The following is a 27,620-nucleotide window of genomic DNA, read 5'->3' as shown; positions in this document are numbered from 1 at the left end:
CGAAATCAGCCATTCCCGCATTGGATTCTAATTGCTTACCTGCACACGACAGATTCACAGGATGTACTGTATGTAATCCAGGTTTAGTATTTCAAATTTTTTTTTTTTATGATTTGTTTTCCACTCTCCATCATTTCAGAAGTTACTGCTAATGCAAACCGGGATAGCTTTTATCGTAGTCTCGCTTTGCCAGACCATCCTCCACAGCACTGTGGAGGAGGGTCTGCTGAGTCCACACATCATTCCAGGATGGGAAAAAACCATGCTCTGGTTTATTGGCATTTTTTTTAAACCAATCACAATCGTCATGGGCAACGCTAAACTTTGCATGGTGCTTTTGCAAAATAGCCTCGGGAAGTTACTTGTTTTGGTGGAACTTTTATGTTCAAAAGTTGTTTTAGTTGTGCAAGAGAAAACTCAGATTGGACAGATAATCTAGCTAGTACCCTACAGGAATCTGAGGAGCAGTTAACAATAGTACTCATAAATTCACCGGGGTTTAAAATTCCAAAGCAGAGAAAGCGGAAGGAAACAGACATTGGCGAGAAGATATGCATCTGGCGGAATTTCTTGCGGCCCCGGAGCAATCCTGGAAATGGAACATCGAGGATATAGACTACTTTTATTGTGACGCGAAACGCATTCCATTTGTCGCCGAGGTTAGCGCTGACAGCCATTGTTCATAAAAAGTTTCCACAAAACAACAGCCTATTTTAGCATTGTCCGTGAGCTGCTTGAGGGTTATCCGTGGTATTTCGCCACACTTGTGTTACCATGGTAACCACAGGTTACCAATAACAAGACGAAATCAAACATGACTGTATTGCTGCAGATTTTAACTTTAAGTGTCATAGATTGCTTCATTCACCACATTTGTCTTGATTAAGGAAGGCAAACAGCATTGGTCTGACCTTCTTCTTGACAAGAGACATGACGCCAATGCGGGTGAGGACTGGCTGGCGACACAGGCCCTCCCTCGGCACACCATCTGCAAACGTCTCCGCCCCGTCAGCCACGGGCTCGCATAAGTGACGCATGAAGAGAGACACGTAAGCTCTGGCAGAGAAGAAAAAGAAGAAAAAGAGAAATATATGGTTAAAGGATTGATAGAACTAGAGAAATAACACTAAACAATTTCCATCAATACTGTTTTTCCTTACTTGAATTCTTTCTCAGTCTTGCCCCTGAGGTCTCTGACCAGCCACTGAGAGGAGAAAGCATCCTGAGACGGCATTCCCCAGCGCATCACTGCGTTCAGGAAAGCCTTTCGCTGGCGTGTGTTAAAGCCCAGCACCTATTGAAATCACAGTATATTTTTCCTGAGTGAAGCTGGCACTGTCTGGGCAGTGGAAATAGTGTTGGTTTGTTAAAACTTATCTCTGCATTGTTATTTTTTTTCTGGAAGACATTAAATGAGAATGTCAGGATGACAAAAATGAATTCTCCCAAGGCCATCTTTGAATAGGTCTGACTGCCTAATAACACTAAAATAAACTCTGAATCCTTGCTTGAACAATGCAGGCCATTTATCCAAGTCCACCATTATCAAGATGATAAATGAGCTTGGAAGGTGCAGAGTTGCTGGAGATGCAAAAGCCTTGCTGCCATCATCGATTTAATGTTGTAAGAAATATATCTAAAAGTGCAAGTTAAATTTCAAACAAAACTGACAGCTTCCGGTAATATCACATTGTCAAAAAACACACTAAATGAAAGAAGAATTGGTTCAAGAGAGTTGTACAAACCTCGAGGTTGCCTCCCACTCTGGCCAAAAGAGGAGGCAGAGGTTTGTCCTTCTCATTTCTCAACTGGCGACGTGACTGCCGTCGACCTGCAGGTAACAGGAGGCAAATGAAAGAATGTTGAAAAGAAACAGAGGGAGGATTTTGCAAACTTGCAGAGTCTTCTTGAAATGTACACTTAGTATTTCATCAGAACATCAACCAAGAATCAAAAACTTCTAAAATGCTTCCTGCGTTTCCCTCTAACTGTGTGAAATTTACTGGTGATTGGCAGTTTGCGTTTTTTGGCAATCTACCGTGTTTGACTGCCAGGCAACAGTTACAACTAAATCAATTTCAACTTCAACACAGACCTGAGCAGGTGTGTGTGTGTGTATATCTTCCAACAAGCATCTTTCATCGTTCATGAGGAGCGCTGCTCGGTTTGATGTCTTTTTTTATTTTATCTCTCTTTACCTTCTGGCCGATCATCAAAGTCCTCGTCCTCCTCCTCGGAGCCCACTGAATACTCGGACTGGTTATCTGAAATGTCAGCATGCCACTCTGAAACAGCACATGGTGGTCTGTCAATAGGCCAGGCCCATTCACTTCCACTATGCCAGCAATAACTCAGACAGAAGACATATCATCTAAAATCCCACTAATCATATTTTATACTAGGATCATGAGATTAGAATAAGAAACATAATCAATCTTAACAATAAATTTAAAAAAACTACAGTCTTACTTTCAGAAATCATTCATGATATCATGTGACAGAGGATTTATTTTTTTAACCCAGGGTTTGATATAAAACAATTTCCAGGAGTTTACTCAGCTTCCTTAAGCTTTTTTGAGACTACCGGGTCCATACAGCACCGATCCAAACCCGGTCCCTACCTTGGTCTTCCTGTGCAGCATCATTGTAGTTGACAGGCTTGCGGTTCCTCTTGCCTTTGCCCAGTTTGCTTGCCAGGTCCTCTTGTTGCTGCTCGTAGTGATGCCTTAACAGTTTCTCCCAATAATCCGGATCCACGTTCTCCTCCTGTTTGATGATCTCCCGCTCTATCTCCTCGATCTGGAGCGGCAGAAAAAAACATGGCAGTTACAACTCTTTTCAAATAGATTAATTTATTTCCAGACTTTACTGACAAGCTCAAACGTCTCCAAACTGGACTGATTGTGGTTATCAGTCACATTACTACAACATATGTGCATTACCAGTACATGCATGCTATAAAAAGGCTTAGGGTTAACTTAAGTCTTTGACACCATTTACTCATCCAATTTGACTGTGAGGTTTGACACACCACTCTTCTCTTACTACATACCAGCCTTTAACACCAAAAAGGCTATGTTTATGCTACATCTTCCGTCATCAATCTCTGTCATACCCTCAGAACAATATAGAGTATAGTTTATCATTCATTTGTATAGTGTGTAAAATTCCAGAAAATAGTACACAAAATTACCATAACAATTTCCCCAAGCCAAAGTTCCCATTTTCAAAATTCCCTGTTTTGTCCAACAAAATATTCAGTTCGGTATCAGTAAAGACAAAGAAAAGCAGCCAATCATCACATTTGAAAAGCTGGAACCAGTGAATGATTGCCTTTTTTGTATAAATAAATGTCTTTCACAATTAATTGAGAACTGGCACAAATCGAGCTTTCCTGCAAGCTTTCTAAACCATGCTAGAATAGCCTGAAACAAGGTAACTTAGGTATTGTTTCCACAAAATAAATGTTACAAAGTCCATGGTAGGACTTTAGACATTACCACAAAGGAATGGAATACGTGTGGCAGGGCACCTTTAAGTGAGTAACTATGATAAAGTTGTTTGATATGGAAGATATAACTTGGAAATGTCTACAAAGATCCTTATATACATAAAATCTATCATATTATTTGTAAGATCCTGTCAACCTCTTCCCTTTTACCTTATCCTCCTCTCGGACCATGTACTGGGCCACTTTGAAGGAGCTGAGGTACTCGTTCATATTCTGGACGTCCGAGTCGTCTGTGGCGTCTTGGCTTCTGTCCAGCAGCCTCTCGATGGCAACACTGTCGTAGTGGATCACGCTGCCCTCGTCTTCAACTTTATCCCCCGAACTATTCTTCATCCCTGACACATGTGGAGTTAAAAAGTGGAAAGGGTTTGTCATGTTCCTCCAGAAAAATGGCACACATTTTTCTTGTTAACCAATTATATTGTCAGGAAAACCAGAATAAGACAAATGTGTCAAGATTAAATTACATTAAAGTGACTGTGTTTGACAAAATAATCTGTTCAGGAGAAGAAGCCGGCCAACTCCAACTTTGACCCAGACATTAAAGCTCCAAATTCCCACATTATTATATATGACTAACCATCTCATCATCCCTTGACAAAATATTCATGTGGAGTTGAAAAAAAACGTACGTTCTACTTCATCCTTGAAGAGTTCTTCTGTTCCAAACTTGAGGATGTCGTCCAGTTCCTGTTTGGACATGGAGCCAGCTTTGGACCCCAGGCCTGGCCGGACCACCAGGTGGGTCAGCATCATCTTCCTCTTGGCCACCTGGGTAATGCGCTCCTCCACGCTGGCTCGCGTCACGAAGCGGTAGATCATCACCTTGTTGGCTTGCCCTATTCGGTGGGCTCGACTGAACGCCTGCGCGGAGCGGGATGAAGCCCAAAAATGAATTTTATGTAGTATTAAATAATTTCCTTCCTCAGCAAAAACCAGTCTACAGTACCTGTATGTCATTGTGAGGGTTCCAGTCAGAGTCGAAGATGACAACTGTGTCGGCTGTGGCCAAGTTGATGCCTAAACCTCCCGCTCTGGTGGAGAGCAAGAAACAGAACTGACAAGCACCAGGAGCTGGGGGCAGAGAGACAGTGTGAGAGAAACTAACAGCCAGAAATAATAATCATTTATTTTTAATAAATAAGGATCCCATTGATAACAGTAACTTATGTATCTTTATAGTGGTAATACGGTTCTCATTTAAGGTGACATTGAGGAATTGACATTGATTGGATTTGATATCAATCTTTCTTTTGCAAACCTTTCCTTTTTGTTATTTGTTCAATTAACACTTTTTCAATTAGTTTGACATTTTTTGTGATGCTACTGCTCATCTGTAATGATGTTACATTTCCTATATTTTTGTGAAGGGATTTTTCTTCCTCTCATTGTTTCTGGTCTGGTTTGAGTTTATTTTAATACCTGAATTAGTCATCTATATTAAAATATTCAGTGTGATTTTTAGTATGCTCTGGTGGGTCATTTTGTAAATATAGTTTTAGGTTGATCACCTTTTTTAAACATTAAGACCTTTGTGCCTCATATTGATAATTTCCCTGATAATAAAATGTTTTTCTCTTAAGTTTAAAGAGCATACAAATATTAAGGCTACTATTCTGTATAATTGAATGCCATGTGTTGATATGGCCAACTTCCACATGAAAACAAACTTGGCATGCGTCCCAGTGCTTATCATCCTTTGTAAGTAATGTCAGTTAGGCATAAGTTCCACCAATTGAGTCTCATCCTGTTGCCTGACTTCATCTCCTTCTACCGCCTACTTGCATTTCCATCAACTCATGAGCTGGAGGAAATCAAACTATGATGATCACCAAAGAAAATCCAGCTTGGAAGTCTAAAAAAGCCCAAAATGCATATTTTTTCTTTTAAATCCTACATGACCAGCCTACTGCACCTTTTATAACTACACATCATCCAGTATCTCACCATTGAAGCGGTCAATGGCCTCTTGTCTCAGCGCTCCTGTGACGCCTCCATCAATTCTTTCATACTTGTAACCTTCATGGTCTAAAAAGTCTTCTAGTAAATCCAGCATCTTAGTCATCTAAAAATGGAGGACAGAAAGAGAAAGAAGTGTTTGTGTTTTCATCTACTGTATACTCAATTACCCACGCACAGCTGGAATCAGTCTGCTGCTGAGCCTTCTGGAGGCGTTATGGGACTAGTTTCACATCTGTGAAAGGAGCTGTCCATCTGGTGTGTGCGTGCTGTGTGTGTGTGTGTGTGTGTGTGTGTGTGTGTGTGTACCTGTGAGAAGACCAGTACTCGGTGTCCCTGCTCTTTCAGTTTACTCAGCATCTTCTGCAACAGGGTCAGTTTCCCAGAGGCCTTAGTGAGGGCCGACCCCTCGTAAGCACCGGCTGGGGTTTTTTGGGCTTCCTACAAACACACACGAACCATGCCATGAGGAATGAATGACTGTCTAAATCTCAACTGCAGTTTTACACTAGTAGAATATAATAACGACAAATATGATTAAAAAAAAAGCTCAAAACTAATCATTACCACAAGGTGTCACTTTTCTGCAAGTTAGGAGAAATTACAAGCAAATGGTTTGAAAAGAATGAAATACTAGCAAATAATGATTGGTTTTCTTCTTGGGCTTTCTTGCCGAGGACAAGTGTGTGTGTGTGTGTGTGTGTGTGTGTGTGTGTGTTCTCACCATGGAGGCGACAGGGAAGAGGTAGGGATGGTTGCAGCACTTCTTTAGGTCCATCATAATGTTGAGCAGGGAGACCTGGTTTCCTCCACCTTTTGAGTTCAGAGCTTCAAAGTTCTTGGTCAGAATCAGCTTGTAGTATTTTCTGTATTTAAAAATTTAAAGACAAATGAAAAAATAGTAAGTGCACAGTCGCATACTTATTCAATGTAAGCCATGTAAACCAACACAAAGTATAAGATAAACGTCCTTTCTTTTACTCCTCTCCACCCTCCATTGTTACATTGTTTATGCCAATAACCTGACGATTTGTACTGTCTAATTTGCTACTTCAATATTACATATTTTAGCATATTTTTCTGCAAAATATAAGTATATAAGTACATATCTGAATCTCTTTAAGCAAATAAATCAGTGGAAAATTGGGGATTTTTGATTGAGTCACAAAATAACATCTTACATATATATTCCAGTTTCCGTGTGGGTTTCAGTTCATTTCCATTAAATCCAATTATTATTGTCCATTTCAAATACGTCGTAAGATTTTTATCTTGGTTTTTATATTATTATTGGTAAATTTTGTAACTAAATGGGAATGTGCCCCAGTTATCTAAAAATGTGGATCACCAGCATATCCACAGTTCCCCCTAAACCCTCTCGCGTGTCATACTTCTGCATAGGACTCAGCTCCACTCTGACAATCAGCTCGGTCTTGGAGGGCATGTTCTTGAAGACGTCTGCCTTCAGCCTCCGTAGCATGTGAGGCCCCAGCAGATCGTGGAGCTTCTTGATCTGGTCCTCCTTGGAGATGTCGGCAAACTCTTCCAGGAAGCCTTCAAGGTTACTGTACAGAGAGAAGGACTGGGTGAAGGACTGGTAGCACCGATTTCTGGGTTCAAATTATCACACATTATCTGCTCCATTAACAAATTATTACTAAAAAGAGAATGATATGCAGTGGATACAGTAAAATATATGTGTGTGTGTGTGTGTGTGTGTGTGTGTGTGTGTGTGTGTGTGTGTGTGTGTGTGTGTGTGTGTGTGTGTGTGTGTGTGTGTGTGAGACTGCCTACTTGAAGCGGTTGGGTGTGAGGAAGTTGAGCAGGTGAAACAGCTCCTCCAGGTTGTTCTGTAGTGGAGTTCCTGTCAGCAGCAGCTTGTGGTCGATCTTATAGTCGTTCAGACGCCTGAAAAACTGCAAAGACAAGTTACAGTCCCTATCATACATCTGCTGTAGCGCCGTCAAACGATTTAATCGTGCAGTTAATCGCACATCTACAATCTATTCTAAATGTCCCTTAATTTCTTTTTGTCCCATTATTTTTTTCTCATTTTAATGCTCTTATCAACATGGAAAAGTAGATCGGCTTGCTTTGTGCAACTGTTTTTTTATTGAAAACAACAATGGCATACAGCCTACTGTAGTGTTCAATTTCAGACTGGACGTGCTGCGATGGTAGCTCAGTTCACGACAACAAAACACTCAGATCACTTTGGTCTTGTCAATGGAACCATTTGGAAACTTTTAAAAAGTAAACTTTTCATTCAGAATCTTATTGGCATCCATGTCAGCGTCTCCCAACCGCCATCCACACAAAATGTAACATTACTACTCCTTGGCCGGCTCGCAAGCCCAAACAAGTGTGTGTGGCGTGCCTGTTGTTTTGTTTCCGGTCTAGCTAGAACCGGTGGTGTTGTAGTTTTTCTAACGTTAACTAGTTGTTGTAAAAAACTACAAAGTTTGCTAGGCCCAAAAAATAATTCATCTTGTGATAAAAACAAATTTACACCGTTAACATGGGTCGGCATTAACGCCGTTAATAACACGTTTAACTGACAGCATTAATCAGTTACTTTATACATGTTTAACAATGTTGTTCTTTTACTCGTTGAATGTAAAAGCAGTACTAATTCAGACAAACAAACAAAAACATAACTATAATGTATTTTTCATATAATGCATAAATAATTAATATATCAATATAATTGATACATTAGTAATTGGCAAGTGCAGGTGTACTAGTGTTTAAAATGTTTTAGTCGACTTATAGATATAGTGTTTTGGTATAATAAAGTAAATTGAAATTGCGAGTGAGAACTGAATTAAAAAGAACCTGCAGTTGAAATAGGCCAAATATGTTAAAGATACTGGAGTTAATTTAGAAAGATTTTCTGCCACTACATGGCTTGTCCACCAGAGAGCGCTGACAAGATCATTTTCCTGCTGTTACACATCTTACTCAGTATACAGTATCTTGGTCACAATTCTTTAAAAACCTTATTTAAGGGCTCTTAAATTATATAATGGGGTTTGCATTAACTTTGACCCACATAGTAGCTGCAGTACCTTGGACTGGTTGTTCTTGAGCCGGTGAGCCTCGTCTACCACCAGGCAGGCCCAGTCGATGGACTTGAGCGCCGTCTGGTCGATGGTCACCAACTCGTAGGAGGTCAGCAGCACGTGGAATTTGATTGGAGCCTCTCTCTGCAGGAAGATAAGAGGGAAACTTAAGAGGAAGGAGGACAGGATGTTATATTACATTAAGATCATATTTGTTTTGTCATGTTTTATACATTAATGTTTTTGCTAACATAAAACAGGGTTTTGAGTTACATTTTGCCGAGAATTATTAAGAATAAGAAAAATAATACAATAACATGTAATTATCCCATAATCACAACACGATTCCATAGAGAAAACACTTAGATAGAATTGAATTATTGCCCAGCTGTGGATAATGCAAATCTATTTTCCTCACCCTCAGTTTGAAGGCCTTCTTCCCTCCTTTGACAGCCGTGTCGTCGAAGGAGAACTCGTTCTCTCTGATGATAGCTCGGCTGTCCTTGTCTCCCGTGTACGTCACCACGTAGAAGTCGGGCGCCCACATCTCAAACTCCCTCTCCCAGTTGATGATGGTGGAGAGCGGAGCGCTGACCAGGAACGGACCCTTAGTGTGACCCTGAGGGACGGAGGAGGAGGAGGAACAAGTCATGCAACCTTTAAAATCAGTGAAAACAAGAAAATGACAGGACCATGGGGCTTCAGTACCTCTTTAAAGAGGGAGTAGAGGAAGACGATGGTCTGGATGGTCTTGCCCAGGCCCATCTCGTCTGCCAGGATGGTGTCTGTACCCTGAGCCCAGGAAAACCGAAGCCAGTTCAGACCCTCCAGCTGGTACAGGTGCAGCGTCCCACCCGTCGATGTGACAAAGTCGGGCTGTTCCTCGTATTTTATTGTAGGCTGGACAGAGAGAACACAGAGGAAAGACTTGAAAAACCTGATTTGAACACAATTAGCAGTAGTTTTAATTGTAGTGACATTAACAAATAGGTCAAGTTCAAATTCAATTCAAGTTTTTTTCCTCGAGACAAAATCCAGCCATTTAACAAAACTTTGAGAATGTGTTGTACATTTTATTCACTAGATTAACTAACACATAAAAAGAATATGGTTTCACCTTATGAAAAACAGGTACGTAAGTAGTATGCGTAAGAGTACGTCAATTTTAAAAATCACAAATAAAAGCAATGCCCTCAACAATATGGTTGTGTTTTAAAACCTGACTGAAGCTTAGAAACAAACAGTCAGAAACAAAAATCAAACTTTCTTCTGGAACTGAGATTTCAGAAACTATAAATCAAACAGATAGCAAAACTACAGTTAACTCACATCAGTGACCGGCGAGGCAGGAGACTCCTCTTCGCCCTCCTGGATCTTGCTCCTCATCCTCCTGGGTTTGTCTGGGTCCTCCTTCATTATTGCATCTCTGTTCGACAGCAAGTTGAGTCAAGTACAAAAGTAAACAAACGAATAAATACAAGAAGCATTGACCTATGGGTAAGTTTCCATACTTTGGGATACTCTCCGGTCCCATGACAAACCTCTAACCCAATGAAAAGAGCTGAAACAATATCCTTATTAGACTCATTTTGAAAAATGTTTTGCCTTAAAAAAAAAAAAAGAGGTGTGGGTGAAATGTGTCCCGCAGGTCCTACCTGTGCTTCCAGTAGTTGCCCTTGTAAATTGCAAAGTCTGGGATGTCCATGTCGTCTCTCTCCCAGGTGCACTGGTCATAGGTCAGGTCCCTCCATTTCACCAGGTAGTGGTACGTCCCCTTTTTATCCACACTGGCAGCGAGATACATACAGCACAGTGAGTTCTTATTACATTACATTTCTGTGAATGTGTACAAATGTCATGTTTATAAATATAAATAAAAAACACTGGCTGACCATGGAATGTATTAACATCAACAACAATACACTAAAGACATATAGCCTGGCATGCTTTAGTACTCAACATACTTTTAAAAAACGTATTGGAATAAAGTGTGACACACACAGAAGACCAGATAAACTGCATGCTAATGCTCACACACAAACCTCACCTGTGGTTGATGATGCGGTGGATCATCATCCACTCAGGCTTGATGCCAAATCTGTAGTACTTGTCTTCTAGTATGGCGTACTGGGGGTCCTTGGCCCTCCTCTTCTCGCTCTTTCCCACTCCATTCTCGTCCTCTCCGCCCGACCCGTAATCCAGGCTGGGAGGCTCGTCCATGTCCGTCTTTCTCTGGTAGTTTCTGAACATCACAGAGTGAAAGATCTCCAGCTGGAAGGACGAAAAGGTGAAAAAGATGTTGATTCTTGACTCGATTTGACTCTCACTTTACATCCATCCCTCAAATCTCTCACCTGCAGCTCAGTGATCCAGGTACAATGCCAGTAGGACTGCGCAGTCAACTTGACAAAGAACTCTCTCTCGGCTCTGCCCTTCATTGGTGGCGGCGGGGGGGCATCAGGTGGTGCGTCAGGAGGGGGGGGAACCGGGATGGGAGGCGGAGGTTCACCCCATCTCCAGTGGAGGATCTTCTGGACACGTCCTTTGATAGGCGGACACTAGAGGGGGAATACACTTATTAATGAATCCTCTGAAGTGTGTCCTATTCCTTTGGTTGTAGTCACATGATTGGTTGAGACTAATGTTATAAAATAGAGACTTTAAAGGGAGCGCTCAGCAGTGTTTCAAGTCCTTGGGAGGCACTAATCCAAATTTTAGCTTTTTCGACTTACACTGATTCCCCAAAGTGACGTCATGTTTCTCACACAAAGACAGACAACATCATTAACATATTGGCTGAAAATCAGTACATGCACACAAGAAAACATTTTGCAAAGGAAATCATGTCCACAGTCAGGGTCAGTGTTATTTCTTTAACAATAGCTACTTATTTTAATCACATTACCAATACAAGATGCTGCCTTGTGATTTTTTGTTTAGGTGTGTGAGTGTGAGAGAATTTAGACTGACAGCAGAGCAAGAGCACAGTTTATAGCACAAATGTGTCTAAATGTAATTGTTCAGCGGTGAAACCTGACATATTTAAACTTATAGACATCAGTGTCCATTTTCATTTTAGTCGGACTAAAACAAGTAATCATTGCCACATAAAGGGATCTTTTCTTTCATCCTGCGACACTGCAGTCACAGCGACACTCTCCCTGTCTGAAGTCTTTGTCATGCACATACGCACATGTAAAAGGATAATTAGGGACTTATACATCCTGAATTTGTAAGCCTGTAAATCAACAATTAAACTAGCTGGAGAGCGTACACAGAGTCCTGAATCCCATTTAAAACTAAGTTTTACACTGAAGTAAAAACGGGAGCAGCTCACCATGCATCGCGGACACAGCCACTCTCCATTAGGGATCTCTGGCAGCGGCGGGTTTAGACAGTGGATGTGGTAGGAGGAGGTGCAGGTGTCGCAGCACAACAGTTCACCTCCGTCTTTACACACCCGACAGAACTCCATGTGGTCATCATCTTCCTCCTCCGCCCCGGCGGGGACCCCGATGCTGACCTCTGATATCACTCTGTCCTCGCTGTCCTCCTCAAAATCCTCAAAGTCCTCGTCCTTTGCTTCCCACTGGATTCCTTCTTTTTCCTGGGAAAGAAACATTTATTGATTGACATCTCAATTGAGTGAAACATTGACAATACCATTGTTGCAGTGAAGTTAGATCCAGGTGATAGCTACCATAGCTATGTTGTCTTATTGGCTTTGAGTAACTATGGCTGAAAACGTCAGAACAAGGGAGAGATTTTAGAAGCTGGTCAATACCCGGACCTACAGAATTAATTTGAGGAGGATACTTTTAATAAAGAACAAGTCAAGCAATATTAAAAAGGTTTGCGGTCTCCATTTCCTGTGCACCAATGCCTATTTGTGAGTAATGAGTATATTTGGGTATAACAACATCGCCACCTAAAAGAAAAATATTGGCTAGTTTGAAAATAGAAAGCTTAACATCTGGAGGAAAGGTAGTATTAAACTGTGGCAGCTGATTGACTTTCTACAGAAAAAAAGAAAGATGGGATTCATTAATCGAGCTTCTGGTGCCTGTTACTAAAACATATACACGTTTCAGACATTTGCGGACACAAAGATTGGAAACCCTGGCCGGGTTGTGTTACACAAATGACTATTTGCTCACAAATAGCATATGCATTTTACATTTCTCTTATTTCATTTATTTAGGACATTTCTGAATAGATGTACACCCACAGCACCACTTCATCTACCTGTCTTTGTCTAGGCACAAATGCGTATCTATGAATGCAACCAGCTTTCCACTGAGATTTGTGATGCAAAGCCTCTATTCATCTAGTGCTCCGAGCGAGTAAAAACAAACCACTTTAAACCTGTTTTTTTTCCCTCAGCTTTGTCAGGTAGAGGTGTCGCTGGAAGTTAAATATGTAAATAAGGATGCTAAGCAAAATCATGACTAGGAAGCAGAAACAGACGTGTTCCTGTCGTACTCACGCAGTGCGGGCAGCTCCACTTGCCCTCGGGGGCCTTGTCCAGCTCAGGCTCAAGGCAGACGAGGTGGTAAGCTCGAGGACAAGTGTCACACAGGATGATCTCTCCGCCCTGCTGACACACCTCACAGTAGTCCTGATGATCCGTTTCATAGCCTTCTCCATCCTCTTCACCTGGGACTGGAGGGACGAGCACAGAAATACATAAATGTCTGAAAAATGTCTGAAAATGCGTTTCTTTTTGTTTTTCATGTTTAAAAATAATTCAGACTGACAATATGAATCAAAGTAAACATGACATAGATGTGGACATGTTAGACTGTATGCCATTTATAATTAATGATTGTATATATAACGGGCAGTTTGGGCTGGTACTTGTAATTTTCTTCTTCTTTTTGGCAGGCCGTCCTCGCTTGTTCTTCTTGACGCGACCAGAGCTGTCGGAGCGGACCGAGGAGCTGTGAACGCTGGAGTCCTCCTGCTCCGACTCATCCTCATCCATGTCCTCGCTCTGACAGAGAAATTACCATCAAGGGCAGAAAAAGGGGCAAACAGTTAACAGAAACAAAAAAAAACAAGAAGCAGAGGGGGCATGCGGAATCTTTGTACTCACTGAGCAACTCTTCTTCCTCTTGGCACCTATAGGTGATAGCTTAATACGAATGGGTGCCATCTTCTTAGCCTTTGCGGCAGCCTTTTTCTTATCCAGGACTCGAGGACTTTTACTGCGCTTTTTAAAGCCAGGGCCTGGACAGAAAAGATCGTAATGCAACATCTGACAGAAAAAATGACTAATTACTGAGTAACGAAGGAGTCGGAGTAAATAAGATTATGGTCTTAGATTGGCATGTAAACCACAACATAAGCGAACATGAGCTGTTCACAGGACAGCAGCATGTGTCGATTATTATTGGCGTTGTGTGTGTTGTTGTTGTATTTTCCCCACTCCCAAAGATTTAATACACTAACTGCATCATATCAATGAAAGGTTTGTTCATCTGCTTTATTTTAATATGTCTGCTGGATTAAAGGAAAGGAAGCTTTCAGGTCCAAAACTGACCACTGACCTTTGCCTTCTTTCGTCTTTGCCTTTCTGATTGGTGGCGGTGGCGGTGGCTCAGGCGAGGCATTCGCTGTGGAGACCTGCTCAGCAACAGCAATTGCAGCAGCTGCTGCGGCTGCCGCGACAGCAGCAGCGTTGCCCTTAAAGGGGTTGTTAGAGCTGAACTCTCTCCACTTGGCCCCCAGGATGGTCATCATCTTTGACATGGGGATCTTAGGATTCTTTTTGGCTATCATCGGCCTGTGGGAGAGATGGTTGGGATCATTGAAATGCTTTGGAAAGAGAACCCATTTAGGCAGAAATCTGTATAAACTTTTACTTTATTTCTAAGAGCTGTGGCTCAACTATTTTTTAGAAGACATTATTGTCTAATAATGCTTTATTTTAATTTCTGTCATTAATATTTATATTAATTAGACAGGAACGTTTTTTTTTTTATATATAAAATCTATATAGAAAGAACTACAGGAACCATTTGGCTGAGGAGTTTTCCACTAGAGCTCAGTCTGCCAGTGGTGTTTAGATAGCCAAATAACTTCTCCAAAATTTCAACCAGCGGACATTATGGATTACTTTGTGTTATCGGAGTGAAAGCAGGTATGAGTCAGCCACAGAGGCAGAGGCTCCCCTGACACACTGAAAGCACAACTAGAAGGGATGAAAAAGACACAGCTGCCAGAAGAAGACAGAGGCAAGTTGTTTTCAACCCACGCCACCTGTATCGGTCTTAATATGCTGCTAGTAGTTCCACCATGGACAGCTTCTGTTCAACAGTGCTGCCAGTGTAGAGGCAGGTCGGTCTGTGCGACAGCGACAGGCTTGAAACTTTATACAAAGTATAAAGTAGCTAGTTTTTATGTACTATGACAGTACCTGTGCATAAACAGCAGACATACAGTGGTGTTCAGAGTAATAGCAGTGTTGAAAAAAGGGAATAATGCTCAAAATCCTTAGAATATCTTTTAATTCTATAATATCAGCGCATTGGGAACACTGCACATTCAATTCCAAATCAGAACATGACCAAAATTGATCAAGTTTGTGTTATACCTTTACAGAAAGTGAAGAAAACGGAATATTAGGCTGTTAAAAAAAATAGCAGTATTTCCATTTTTCTTTACAAACTCAAACATTTACGGTATTAAGGGTTTGCTTTACTTTGAATCACTGCACTAATATTTAGTAGCATAACCGTTATTTCTGAGAACTGCTTCACATCTGTGTTTCATGGAGTCGACCAACTTCTGGCACCTGTGAACGGTTTTCAAGCCCTGGACATTCCACAATTCCTCTGCATTATTGGGTTTTGCCTCAGAAACAGAATTTTTGATGTCACCCCATAAGTGTTCTATGGGATTGAGGTCCGGGGATTGGGCTGGCAACTCCACAGCATCGCTCTTGTTCATCTGGAACCAAGACCTTGCTCGCTTACTGGTGTGTTTTGGGTCATTATCTTGTTGAAAGACCCATTTTAAAAGCATTTCCTCTTCAGCATAAGGCATCATAACCTCTTCAAGTTTTATGATGTATTGAAACTGATCCATGATCACTGGTATGCGATAAATAGACCCAACACCACAGTATGCTTTACTGTTTTCACAGTGTACTTTGTCTTGATTTCAGTGCATGGGGGTCGTCGGACAAACTGTCTGCGGCCCCTGGACCCAAAAAGAACAATTTCAGTCCACAGAAAGTTGTGCCATTTCTCCTTTGGTCAGTCAATGTGTCCTTTGGCAAATTTCAACCTATTCAGTACATGTCTTTTTTCAGCACCGGGACTTTTGGGCTTCTGGCGGATAGCTTTGCTTCACATAGCCTTCTTGTGATCATAACAGTACTCACAGGTAACTTCAAGTCTTCTTTGATTTTCCTGGAGCTGATCAATGGTTGAGCCTTTTTCCATTTTGACTATTCTTCGTTCCATTCGAACAGTAGTTGACCGTTTTTTCCCATGTCATTCAGGCTTTGGATGCCATTTCAAGGCATTTGAAATCCTTTTGGCTGAGCAGCCTATAATTTTCATTTTAATCAAAGTCCGCTGTTCCTCAGAGCCATACCTGGAACGACCCATTTTACTGAGTATTTCAATGTGAAATGCATTATTCCCAGCATGCACAACATTTGCTTATTACCTTCCTTAAATATGGGCCATAATTGACACCCGTTTCTTCACAGAATCAGTCACCTTACTAATTGAACATAATACTGCTATTTTTTTTAATAGGCCCCTTTCAGTTATAGATTCAGCTGCACAGAATGAAAAGTATGCATGTGATGACTGTTGGGTCTGTTGGTTTTCTATGACTCGACACACTAGTAAATTATTTGCCAAGTAAAAATATCACTTCTACCAAAAATATGATTTATGAGGTTAGTGATGTTGGATTGCTATTATTTTGAACATAAGTGTAAATGCTTTCAACAGGCAGGCCTGAGAAGTAGAAACATAAACAAGATCCCACTCCAAACAGGGCTTGTTTTGTGAGTTGTCACTGACATTAACCTTGCACCCAACGCATGTAGGACTAGTACATGTAGGACTCGGCAGGAGAGCACAAACTTTCTCTGTCATTATGAATAGTGCAGATGTTATAGTTCTCAAGGGCTATAGAGATCACATACTCAACCTCCAAACAGCAGCAAAATGCTCCTTTAATTCCTGTAATCTATCCTTCAAGCCACACTCAGCAACTCACCGAAGAAAAGATAAAATGGGACATCTAAACATCAAATCATGCTACCTTAAAACTAGCAGTTAACCACAAACAAGCTCTTTTGAAAATGAAAGATGCGATTGCTGAGAACTGTGGCATGTGAGCTTGAAAATAACTTGGCTATAACTGCATCACCATGCCAGCAGTACTTGTTGACATTGAAAACCAATGAATATGTATATGTGATATTTGCTGGTCTTGATTTAACCAACAGTGATAGCCAGCAGTCCACATCAACACCACGTGAAAACAAGAGGAATACTCTACCTCATGAACTGGCTGAAGGCTTTGTAGTTGGTGAGTTCCCTGTAGTCCTCCTCTGTGAAGGTATGATCAACATCCTCCAGACCCCACTCCTTCGCCAGCTGGGCCGATGTCTTCTGCTCTATTGGCTGCTGAGAGGAAACCACCAATGAGAGGACAAAAAGATAATGGACTTGTCAAAGAAGACTTTTAGGATTATGCTTTACCTTTGTTGATTCCTCCTGACTGCTGTCTCGGTCCCCATCGACTTTTTTCTTCTTCTTGGTTTTCTTCTCCTTCCTTTCTTTATGTTTCTTCTTTTTCTTTTTCTCTCCAGATCCATAGTCGCTGGCTACGCTGTCCGAGTTCTCGCCGTAGTCTCTTTCTCTGTCCGAGTCTCTCTCTACATCGCTGTCCTGAAGAGGAGACGACAGAAGAAGACATTAAGAAATAATTAAGAAGGTGTAATGAAGTCAGCAAAGTAAAAAAAATAAAAAATAAAAAAGCTAAAGCATAACAACTTAACAAACTTACAATCTTCTTGCGTTTTTTTGCTTTAATAGGTTTTCCCTCTTTGTCTTTCTTCTTTGTGTCCTTCTTTTTCTTCGGCCGCCCTTTCTTCCTGCACGGGACTTCTCTGTCTGATGTATCTGCCTCTTCGTCTAGAGAAGCGACAGGGTTAAAGAATGCGTGAAAGAGAGACAGCTAGTAGAATCAGATAAGCAATAATCTTCTTAAACGCTTCCCAACACTCAGCTAATCCTTGTTGAACATAATTACACACAACAAAAGCAGCATGAAAGCCACGGTGGCTTCAGCGACCTCTGACCCTGCCTTAATTGTGACACATGCTAAATTAGACACACTTTATCAGAGGACTGTAAGTAGGTTTGACAGCTGGTGTTGGTAAATCCATACCATGGGGATAATTGGTTTATTGGCAAGGCAAAAGTGTGGAAACAAAGCTGACAAATAGCATCTGTAAATCCTGATTTGTAATAACACAATTAAAAAATCGAATGTGTTTTTTTTTTAAACTTTTGATTTAGAGGAATACAAATTAGTAGAAATATAAACGGTTTGAAATTCCTCCCGTCTTTTATAATAGAAGACTCTCAGCCACAGTGCATCTTAAAATACTTTCATTTTAAATGATGTGGAACTATGAGGTCAGCTATTCCCCATGGTGCCTGTGCAATATCACAACCACAGGGGAAGCAATTTAACCTGCAACCCGACCTGGCATGGAGTAGAAACAGAGAAATAGCACCAGCCTCAGTTTCAAAAAACAGAATGCAGCAATGCATTAAAGCATAACAAAAATATGGGCTGCGGTCGTGCAACCAGCCTCTTTGATAGGCTACATTTAGTCGGATTTTATTGTCTGCCTGCCTTTGTTGGTGAGCGCTCCCACCAGTAGCAGCAGCCCCCCACCACCACCACCACCTCCTCCTCTCTCCCACCCCGTCCAACAACTAACCCCGCTTCCCGCGTATCCGTGCAGCGTTCACCGCCGCTGTCGCGCCGGGGGCGGCAGTAGCACGCACGCGGGGCTCGGTGATTCAGAGGCCGCCAGCGGGACGAAGCGGTGAACTGGAACAACTTCTTCGCTCTGCAATTCCCACACAGGGACCCCAACCACAGCTGTGACCGCTGCTAGAGGTCGTGAGGGGGTTAAGGTCCTCGACGGGACGCCCGACACTAATGTGTCTTTCTGGCACGGCACGGCATGGTTTGCTGGTCCGGAGTCAAGCTAATTAAGACCAAGAACAAAGCAATGGATGATTCCTGTATTAATCAGATAGGAAATTACACTTGTGTCCCGTTGATCCTGAGTAAACTTATCTCTTTTGACATCTGTACTTTTAGTTTTTTTTTTTACATCTGCATTGCATCCAGTCCAAAATATTACTAGCCTAGTTATTAAGGTAAATGAATAATAAAGAACCTTAAGGCTGCTGCACTGCTATTTTTGACTTGTACTGTTGCAGTGTGGTTAACCAACCACTACTTTCTGCACCCTTTACCTTCACTGCAACCCCGTGCAGCTTCACTGTCACAGAAACTTCAAGAATGTCATATAGGCCTAGACCTATGCATCATCCTTTTATATAATATAATAATATTGCTGCTGAGAGAAGCAAAAAACCACAACAACACACTGTTGTATTTGATATCATTACATTAAAGAAACATGTTACTCAGCTAATTAGTGGGCATGTAGCCTATGCTAAGCTACCAGAGGCAGCTAAACAGTCACACCTCCCTGGAAATGAGCAGCATGCAGCAGCAGTGTCCTATTTTGACCTGTCATAGAAACGATGGGGTAGTGGGGGCAAGTTTCAGTCTGGTACCACGGTTTTACACAACCACCCAGCTTTCATGTCTGCCCAGCGAAACGCCTCGTATCTCTTCTCGAGATGGGTATCAATGTAGCCTCCGGCCAGGGGAGCCCATGTTTACGCCGCGAGCTGTTAAACCCTACAGGGCGCCCTCATTGCCCTGCTCGTTAACGTGTCACGTCTATAGGAGCTGTCAAAAGGGATTTAAGGGACAAACAAGCAGCAACTTTCGATGGTGGAGAAGTGGGCTAGCTTGCGACAAAAACCAGCTGTGGCAAGTTTAGTTCAAACTTTGTTGGGATGTGCTGGAGATGACGAGGAAGTGGAGGGGGAGAAAAGTAACATAGGCTGTAGCAACACCACAGGAACACATATTTTATATAGTTGCAAAGTGGAGAGGAGTTGTGTTTCTGTTTCCAAAGCGCGCTCTCGTCTTTTTTTTCCAGCCTGTCGTAGCTGCAAATATGGCACCTACAGTAACATATAGTTGCAATAAATAGTGACTATATAGCGCTTTAAGGTGCTGAAACATGCGCCTGGTTTAGAAAAAACATCTGGTCTAGTAACAAGTAAGTATGTTTCTATTTTGTAGGCGCGCACCCGAGTCCTCGCTTGGTTCTCCTGGACCTGGAGAATCACAGACATGGGGCGCAAACTGCGGGTTCTGGCTACTTCTAACGTGCCCTTGCGCCCACATTACACTGCCAGTAAGTGTGTTTTTATTTTGTGTGCGCGCTCCCGACTTGTCCGCCAGTTTTCTTTACTGTACCTGGCGCGGCTGATGTTGCAGTTTCCCGAGGCGCCGCCGGCGAGTTTATGTCGCTTGCGTTCTCGTCTAGGTCTCGGTCGTCGTCTTCTTCATCAAAATCTCCTCCCTCGGAATTAACCACCATGCCCTCGTCTTCCTCACAGGATCGGAGAGGAGAGGACATTATATTCCTGTCATTGGATCCGTCCTTGTATTCAAAAAAGCATATTCTTGTCCCGAATGTGTAATATTTATTTAATATTCAAATCGGCACAGAAAAAAGTGGGGGGCGTTTTGAAATATTTTACACTAGGCAGAGCAACAAAGATGGCCGCCCTCTTATATTTATTTTTTAACAACCCCCCCAATAAGAAAAAAAATCCCCTTACATAAAAAATGGCTGACTATATTATTTCAGAACGCACCCCCCTCCTCCTTTCTCTAGCTCTCTCCGTCTCTCTTTCTCCCTCTGCGCGCCCCCTCCCTCCGTAAAAACGTACACATTGTTACAAGAGAAAGGGGTGTGTGACTGCATGTAAGTTACATTGTTACTTGTTTATTTCTTTTCTGTCTGCCCCCCCCCCCCCCCCCCCTCTTCTTTTCTCCCTCTCTCCCAGTCCGGATCAGTCACGAATCCGACAGACTTGCCTGGTGTCACTTGCAAGATCAAAAGCAACAACTCTCTTTCTGCATTGCAGAGCCCGACACAAATCAATCAAATATGGCCACCTTATATTCTCCGGAGCCCCCACCGTTGTATAAAAAATATTTTGGAGCAGCAGCAGGGTTGTGTGTGTGTGTGTGTGTGTGTGTGTGTGTGTGTGTGTGTGTGTGTGTGTGTGTGTGTGCGTGCGTGCGTGTGAGTGCTGGGGAGGGATTGAGAGAGGGGGGTTGGGAAAATCTGCCGCAGCCATGCCCAGACTTACATCAGATTGTATTGCTTAAAAATTAACTATTTGTGGTGAGGATTGAAACAATTCACAATATGCAAACTATATTCATCCCTTCATTACCCACCATATTAAACAGGTCAAAGCACATACTCCAGCTCTAGTACAGAGGTTTAAAAGACACGCAGGAGATTTTGTGAACTCTTACTGTAAAATCTCCTAAGCAGCAGGCTGTGTAGACTGGATGGCAGTAAGGCCACGGGAATCCCTCCACCCCAGCCAGCCCTCAGTGGCTGCTCAGGGCACTTCTGTTTTGACAAAAGAGAATTTGATGTGCCTTTCACATTCAAACCTCAAAACCAATTTTAGGGTCGGACAGGAGAAACTGTGGCAGATGAAATATGAAAAATGTTCTGATATGGACTGAAACATCCTGGTGAGCTTCTTACAAAGCCTTTAAGTATATATATATATATGTAGTTTAACTTTTCATTTGGCCATCATTTCATCGCATTCAACTAATGCATTTATTCTCTTAAAGAAAAATACAATAATCATTTGCATAATGAATGCATGGATTTCCTTGATCTAGAAGAGCTCCATTTATTAGAAGTGAGAGGCCATTGAATCACATAAATATCTCAGCATCTTTGGTCACCTGTTTATTCATAAACTTAATAATCCTTAATCTCAAATCCTGGGTTGAGACTGAGGTGTGCTTAAAACTTAAGGAAAAAAGCTTGGAAGTGGAGCTTATGCATATTTGTCTTATTAGTATTTTATTGTGGAATATAGGCCCCTTTTCACTGAAGACATTTTGACTTGTCACAGTAGGGTGTAAATAAGAAAATTAATAATGGGCAAATTTCATCAAGCTGCTCTAGTTTCAGGGTCATGGTGTTGTGCATGCTGTCTCACTGTCAAAGCTTACTGGGACACTTGTTAATGATGTTAGTAACACCTGTGCTTTTCTTCCTACAGTATATGTCAAAATGTAAAAAACAGAAGGAAGAAAACATTTAATTTTCAAAATGTCCAATTTAAAAAAAAAAACACACAATATTAAATCAGTGAGAGGATTATCTACTGTCAACAGTGCCTCATTTAAACATATTGCAGTTGAATAGGCCTACTACAGATTTACTCATATTTCATATATAATATTTCTCATTCCCAAACAAGAGTAAGATATTTTAAAGTTTTACATGCACTGCTTCTAAAATCCAAGGATGTTTTAATTTAAAGGTCCAATGACATGGTGCTTTTTGGTATACTTTTATATAGGCCTTAGTGTTCCCCTAATTCCATATCTGAAGTCTCTTTCCCAAAATAAGGTGAAGGCTGGGGTTGTGACCGTGACCAACTGCCACTTTGCTCGTTTAAAAGCCATGATGTCTTTCTCTCACGGGTGGGCCAAATTCTCTGGGCGGGCAAAGCAGAGACAGGGGAGGTAACCTTGCACCTTATGAGGTCATAAGGAGCAAGATTCCAGATCAGCCCATCTGGGCCAAAGGCAGAGCAGGATACCCAGGGCTCGGTTCACACCTATCACTATTTCTAGCAACTGTTAAGTGACATTTTCATGCCATGGGACCTTTAATATGTACACACAATGCATATGTAAGCCTAATCTACTTTATTATGACATCATGATGTTGTGCCAGTCACTGCAAAAACCAGATAATTTGACACAGTTGGTCACGGAGCAACACTTAACAAGCCTAACTTTAAAATTTAACTACAACAAGTTCTGTGTCTTTCTATTTAAAATAATTATGCAACTTAAATGCTATTGCAAGCTGGCACTACACTACTTTGTTTTTCAATAAAATTGCATCATACCCTTTACCAAAATAATTCAAGCCACAAAATAGCCCATAAACTGCTTTCCTAACAAATTTGTATTTATGTTACGAGTATGAGGGCCATCACTTTTCATTGGAAAAAGTGATGGCATCCCAAAATCACTTTTGGATTTTTAAAGGTCTCTCCTGTCCGCGATCTGTCTGTGTATCTTACTCTTTGAGCTGAGGATGTTTACACCAATAACTGAGTATTATGTTAACAAGTGTTTTAATTACGCCCCCTCTGCTGTGCACGCTCCTGTCCCTGCTGCAACAGGTGCTGTACCGCTCCAGCTCAGCTTCCCTGCTCCCACAAATGACATGAGAGGAATTTGTAAGTGTCTGATCCAACGGCTACATCTGCCAAGAGAGACACGGTGCAATGACACGGAGGGAGGAAACGTGTGTATCTGTGCAAGGAGAGTGCAGGGAGAGTGTGTCACTGGAGCCCCCCCCCCCCCACGAAGCCTCTGGCCACTGAGGTGGCTGCAGTTACCAAATTAGGTGGCTGAGACGTGCGAGTTTCTATGTGCATTTGTGTGTGCAGAACCCTCACACACATCATGCATGTGTGTGTAAGGTGTTTGCAGCCATGACTGTGCAATGTGCATGTGTCTCACTATGCGTCTGAAGAAAAGAAAAAGGTGAAACTGGCCAGGACTCTCTCTCACATGCCGCAGGCCCTGACACACTGCACTACTGTGTTGTGGCTACCCCCCTCCCGTGTCCGTTTGGCAGGGAGACATGTCAAGGATGAGAGGGAAAAGCGCCTCCCCTGGGTGCTGCGCTGTAGCTAACCCAGATTTTATGCAGTGTGACACAGAGGAAGACACCGGCTCATGTGCTCCATTTAGAGCTGAGCTGTCTGAACTGAGACGACCCGGAGAGCAGATAAAGGCTTAAATTACATTCCCACAGCGGGGCCAATAGAGCAAAAGCTAACTTTACATATCCCAACAAATGGTTTTAAGTGAAAGTTTGACATATTATCTTTTTATTTAGTCTTGCGTGAGCCAGTTAATAGGTTCCAATTATGGCTTCTTCCGCCCTTTGAGACTTGAAGTTTCATCAGTGTGTATTTTGTTTTAGAATCTTTTATTCTGGTTCTAGGAAGGTCTCTGCCCCTATCTCTGCAAAAAAAACAAGCCCTCAATTCTACAGTATAGATTTTGACGTGCAGTGATGTGGCCATGTCACACAGAGACAGTGGACATCTATCAGAGCCATAAGGCCCCTCAGCTTCACTTAGTTTTCAGTGCATTTGTTGGAAATCTGTTCACATGTGGGCATCTCTAAATTTAGATGTAAATTCATGTAGATTACTGAACACGTTTACCTGAAATCCCTTTGGTGGGACTGGTCGCTAAAAGGAGACGTGTACTTGTGAAGTGGCCACATGTAAACACTGCTTCACATCAAGGGGTTACAAGCCAAAAAGGGTTTTAAACTACTGCCTAAAAAAGGCGACTTTGTATGCTTATAGCTCAATCAAACAAAAAAGCATGATATTCACCTACAGCTGTAACATCGTGCAGTCCCGCCTGTACTTTTCATCCCTCCTCCACCCGTTCTCCAACGCCATTGGCCCAGTCAGGGTGAGAGGGAAGCATGTCTTCTTTACTGAATGTGTAGCACTTCCCACAGTAAGTCAGTGGATCAATGTGGGTCTGAGTCTGAGAAAAACAAGGTGTCAAAAAGACATGTGTGAATCAGGAGTGTAGTTAATATTCATTTATCATGTCTTGTCTTATCATATCTTATCTTTTCTTCTCTTGCCCAGGAAAGACACGCGGTCTGAGTAATTGCTTAAAACTGTAGTTTCTGCATTAAAACGGCAGTTAGAGAAACAAAATAACTGTATTTAATATTTTTGTATTTACTTTTATAGACACAGGTTTAAAATCAATACGTTTTAGTCACACAACAAAAATAAAAGGCTCCACATTTATGGAGGACCTACAGGATCTTGGAAATTAAAATGGAGCATTTCTTTCATTTACAGGTATAACAGGTGCAAGAGTCAGTGAACCTGGGCCCTCATTGTGTCAAAGTTAGACTATTCAAAGAATCAGAATATCAGAATATTCTATTACTGTTAAGCCCATTATGAGTATTAAAATACGTCTAACAATGTGTAATGTATCATTGCTACATTTATGACATTTGCAGCAACAACAACCAAAAAAAGCGTGAAAATCAATTAAATGTGCCTACAACTCATTGCACCTGCCAAACACATTCCACTGAGCGGAGCGGTTGACCGGTCCAAGATGGCGGCCCTTTGGCTCATCAGCGCCAGTAGGCAGTATCGGTCGATACGGCGTCTACTCTGTCTACGGGCAAGTCTCTCTTCTCGTAGCTCCTTATGGCGCCATCTTAATGCTACGAAGCCATCACCGGCCGTTAGCATCCCATTGACTGACATTTATTTTGGCGCCACTTTGACAGTGAATAATTTACATCGGAAGCGTTTTTAAGAGTCTATTTGTGCATTGTGTGTTTTTAAAGAAACACCACAATGTATACAAGGCTCCATTACTTTGTATCTCAAGTTATGACTCCGTAGCAGACTTTTTTGTAAAAAGAGGCTAACGATTGCGTCATAACGACGAGACTTCCCGTTGCAGAGTCGACAAATCACCGTGTTGCCAGGAAACGCTCGCAGACAGTTTCAATTTACATCAGCTGTTTAGGTTTAATTACTAAAGTTAACTAGCATGTTATTTAGCAGTAATTAGCCTGTGCCCATGTTATCTCCTAACATATACCTACGCTCTCCGTCTCTGCTGACTGGGATTGATTAAGATTTCTCTTGGCACAGCTACCAGAAGATTTACAACTTTCAGACACGTTGCCCACGTCACCATTACGTCGTCAAGCTCAGTTAGAGGCTGCGCAGTAAAACCTAGCCATCACCAAAAAAGTGCTTTTTATTTGCCTTCACTGGTCTCCGTTCAGAACAACGGGATCTGTTGATCCAGTTCTTTAACTGTCTATGGATGGTGACGATGGGGCCTTTCACTTAAAAAACAAAAACGCATATCACGTTTCCGGTTTAGCTGGTCCGTCAGACAAATTACTCCGTAAGCAAATGTAGGACAAGGAAATGGGGTAATGGCAACAATGTTTGAGGAAAATGGTCCTTCGACTCATGTATGTGTTTCTTCGCTTATTTTTTGTATTTATATGAATGTTTACGCTGTTTAGCGAAAAGAAAAAGGTATATTTGAAACATATTAAATTATTATTAAGGCTTCAGTTATACATATCGTGATCCGGTGGCTAACGAAGCAACGTAAGCTAACATTAATACAACTGTCACCTGTTAAATCTGTTACGTTAGCCTATATTTGTGGATACACAATGATAGTAAACTTAAGCATCTAAATGTCTATGCATATTAGCAAAATCAGCATACAGCTTCCTAAATGCATGTAACGTCATCAGTTCAAACTGCAACAAGCAACAAAAGTACTCGTATTACAAGATGAAAGAATAATCAAATACATTTGTTTATCAGCTAATCAATGACTTGACTGATTGTTCCACTATTGAACTCAGTGTTCGATAAGTCTGGTACCTTTCTGCTCACTTATTATTATACACCCATGGCTCACACCCAGGACCAGTGTGATGTGTCCTCGGCGTCCCAGGCCCGGCTTAAACTAGAGGGGCTCCTGAACAAGAACATGAGGATCCGCATGACAGACGGACGGACGCTGGTGGGGCTTTTTCTTTGCACGGACCGAGACTGCAACGTTATCCTCGGATCAGCTCAGGAATTCCTCAAATCCACAGGTAGGTGAAGACCGAGGATGGCCAAGCAGGATAGACAATAACAAGCCTATTTCATCATGCAAAAGACACTGAAACCAGTGTGTCATTATCAACCTGACAGTCTGAAATCCAACAGCATTACATACCTGTTGGAAGAGAAAAGCAGCTGCATAAGAACATACTGTAAGGATTTTTTTTCTGATATCTCACCAGCTGTTTCACCATTATAGGAAACATTTCATGTGCTTACACTCTTTACAGTATATACGTTATAACTTCCAGTAGGGATATTTACTAAAGGTAAATGGTATTTCAACACACTTCATGTCAAGTGAAAATATCACTTTCTTGTAAGCTGAAACTCTAAAATCATGTTTGTGATTGTCTTTTGTATCTGTTTTGTCTTTAGACATGTTCTCCCAGGGTGAACCCAGAGTCCTGGGCCTGGCCATGATCCCCGGTCACCACGTGGTGTCCATTGAAGTGGAGGCAGACAGTCTGGAAGACACACAAGGATTTGGAGCTAACCACTGATGAAGCCCCTTCCTGGTTGGATGACACTCGGCGTGTCTGTCTCTCAGTGAGCAAACTGTATGGCTGAGCTCAAACGAGAATGGACATCTTCATTGGAGGACTGTTTTCAGTCACTTCACCCCAACAGATGCAGATACACAACTCCTGTGTCAATATTCTGGATTTAGCCATTCCCTCTATGCTTGAAGATGTATCCATTTGCAGCAGTAGCTGTGCAGTACAGCATGTGTGTAAATTGCCTGAGTGTGCAGTGTGTTCATGAGGTGTGGGCAGACAGCTGCTACCTGGATGTGTGTGGAAAAAGGTCTTTCAGTGCAGGGTACAGTAAATGTCTGTTTCATGTTTTACATTGCTGTATTTGAGACGTTGTGTTTAATTGTCATTGACAAAAAATGATATGTTGGGTGCCACATGCTTTTTAAGGGGAACTGTGTCGATTTTACACATGAAA

The 27,620-nt window shown here is 41.8% G+C and overlaps 2 protein-coding genes across 7 annotated transcripts in view; one reads left to right on the top strand and one right to left on the bottom strand.

The window, feature by feature from the left end:
* Nucleotides 1-20,845, bottom strand: part of chd3 (chromodomain helicase DNA binding protein 3) — a 41,333-nt gene extending 20,488 nt beyond the window's left edge. For 2 of the 6 annotated variants that reach the window (XM_034856989.1, XM_034856990.1), the window contains exons 1-29: nt 20,146-20,696; nt 17,569-17,696; nt 17,262-17,450; nt 17,059-17,186; nt 14,082-14,317; nt 13,628-13,761; nt 13,390-13,525; nt 13,019-13,194; nt 11,870-12,139; nt 10,887-11,090; nt 10,580-10,803; nt 10,188-10,319; nt 9,862-9,958; nt 9,241-9,432; nt 8,951-9,151; nt 8,539-8,676; nt 7,265-7,386; nt 6,862-7,035; nt 6,195-6,336; nt 5,780-5,911; nt 5,459-5,576; nt 4,461-4,585; nt 4,144-4,375; nt 3,662-3,846; nt 2,622-2,799; nt 2,199-2,285; nt 1,746-1,831; nt 1,161-1,294; nt 912-1,056 (exon numbers count right to left, since the gene is read on the bottom strand). In XM_034856989.1, coding sequence (XP_034712880.1) covers nt 912-1,056; nt 1,161-1,294; nt 1,746-1,831; nt 2,199-2,285; nt 2,622-2,799; nt 3,662-3,846; nt 4,144-4,375; nt 4,461-4,585; nt 5,459-5,576; nt 5,780-5,911; nt 6,195-6,336; nt 6,862-7,035; nt 7,265-7,386; nt 8,539-8,676; nt 8,951-9,151; nt 9,241-9,432; nt 9,862-9,958; nt 10,188-10,319; nt 10,580-10,803; nt 10,887-11,090; nt 11,870-12,139; nt 13,019-13,194; nt 13,390-13,525; nt 13,628-13,761; nt 14,082-14,317; nt 17,059-17,186; nt 17,262-17,450; nt 17,569-17,696; nt 20,146-20,308 — 4,608 coding nt within the window. In that variant the 5' untranslated portion in view covers nt 20,309-20,696. Of the gene's footprint in view, nt 1-911; nt 1,057-1,160; nt 1,295-1,745; nt 1,832-2,198; nt 2,286-2,621; nt 2,800-3,661; nt 3,847-4,143; nt 4,376-4,460; nt 4,586-5,458; nt 5,577-5,779; nt 5,912-6,194; nt 6,337-6,861; nt 7,036-7,264; nt 7,387-8,538; nt 8,677-8,950; nt 9,152-9,240; nt 9,433-9,861; nt 9,959-10,187; nt 10,320-10,579; nt 10,804-10,886; nt 11,091-11,869; nt 12,140-13,018; nt 13,195-13,389; nt 13,526-13,627; nt 13,762-14,081; nt 14,318-17,058; nt 17,187-17,261; nt 17,451-17,568; nt 17,697-20,145 lie in introns of all 6 variants that reach the window. The other 4 variants (XM_034856987.1, XM_034856986.1, XM_034856988.1 and 1 more) reach the window with 4 other exon arrangements.
* A 4,898-nt stretch (nt 20,846-25,743) lies between these two features.
* On the top strand, nt 25,744-27,466 carry naa38 (N-alpha-acetyltransferase 38, NatC auxiliary subunit). The gene is made up of 3 exons (XM_034901298.1): nt 25,744-26,011; nt 26,482-26,656; nt 27,045-27,466. The coding sequence occupies exons 1-3, from the start codon at nt 25,973-25,975 to the stop codon at nt 27,167-27,169; spliced, it is 339 nt and encodes a 112-aa protein (XP_034757189.1). The 5' UTR covers nt 25,744-25,972; the 3' UTR covers nt 27,170-27,466.
* The last annotated feature ends 154 nt before the right edge of the window (nt 27,467-27,620 follow it).

The sequence above is a fragment of the Etheostoma cragini genome, chromosome 19 (genome assembly GCF_013103735.1).
Source record: "Etheostoma cragini isolate CJK2018 chromosome 19, CSU_Ecrag_1.0, whole genome shotgun sequence".
In the NCBI taxonomy this organism is placed as follows: domain Eukaryota; kingdom Metazoa; phylum Chordata; class Actinopteri; order Perciformes; family Percidae; genus Etheostoma; species Etheostoma cragini.
Note: the sequence above shows the minus strand (reverse complement) of the source record. Positions and strands in the feature narration are given on the sequence as shown.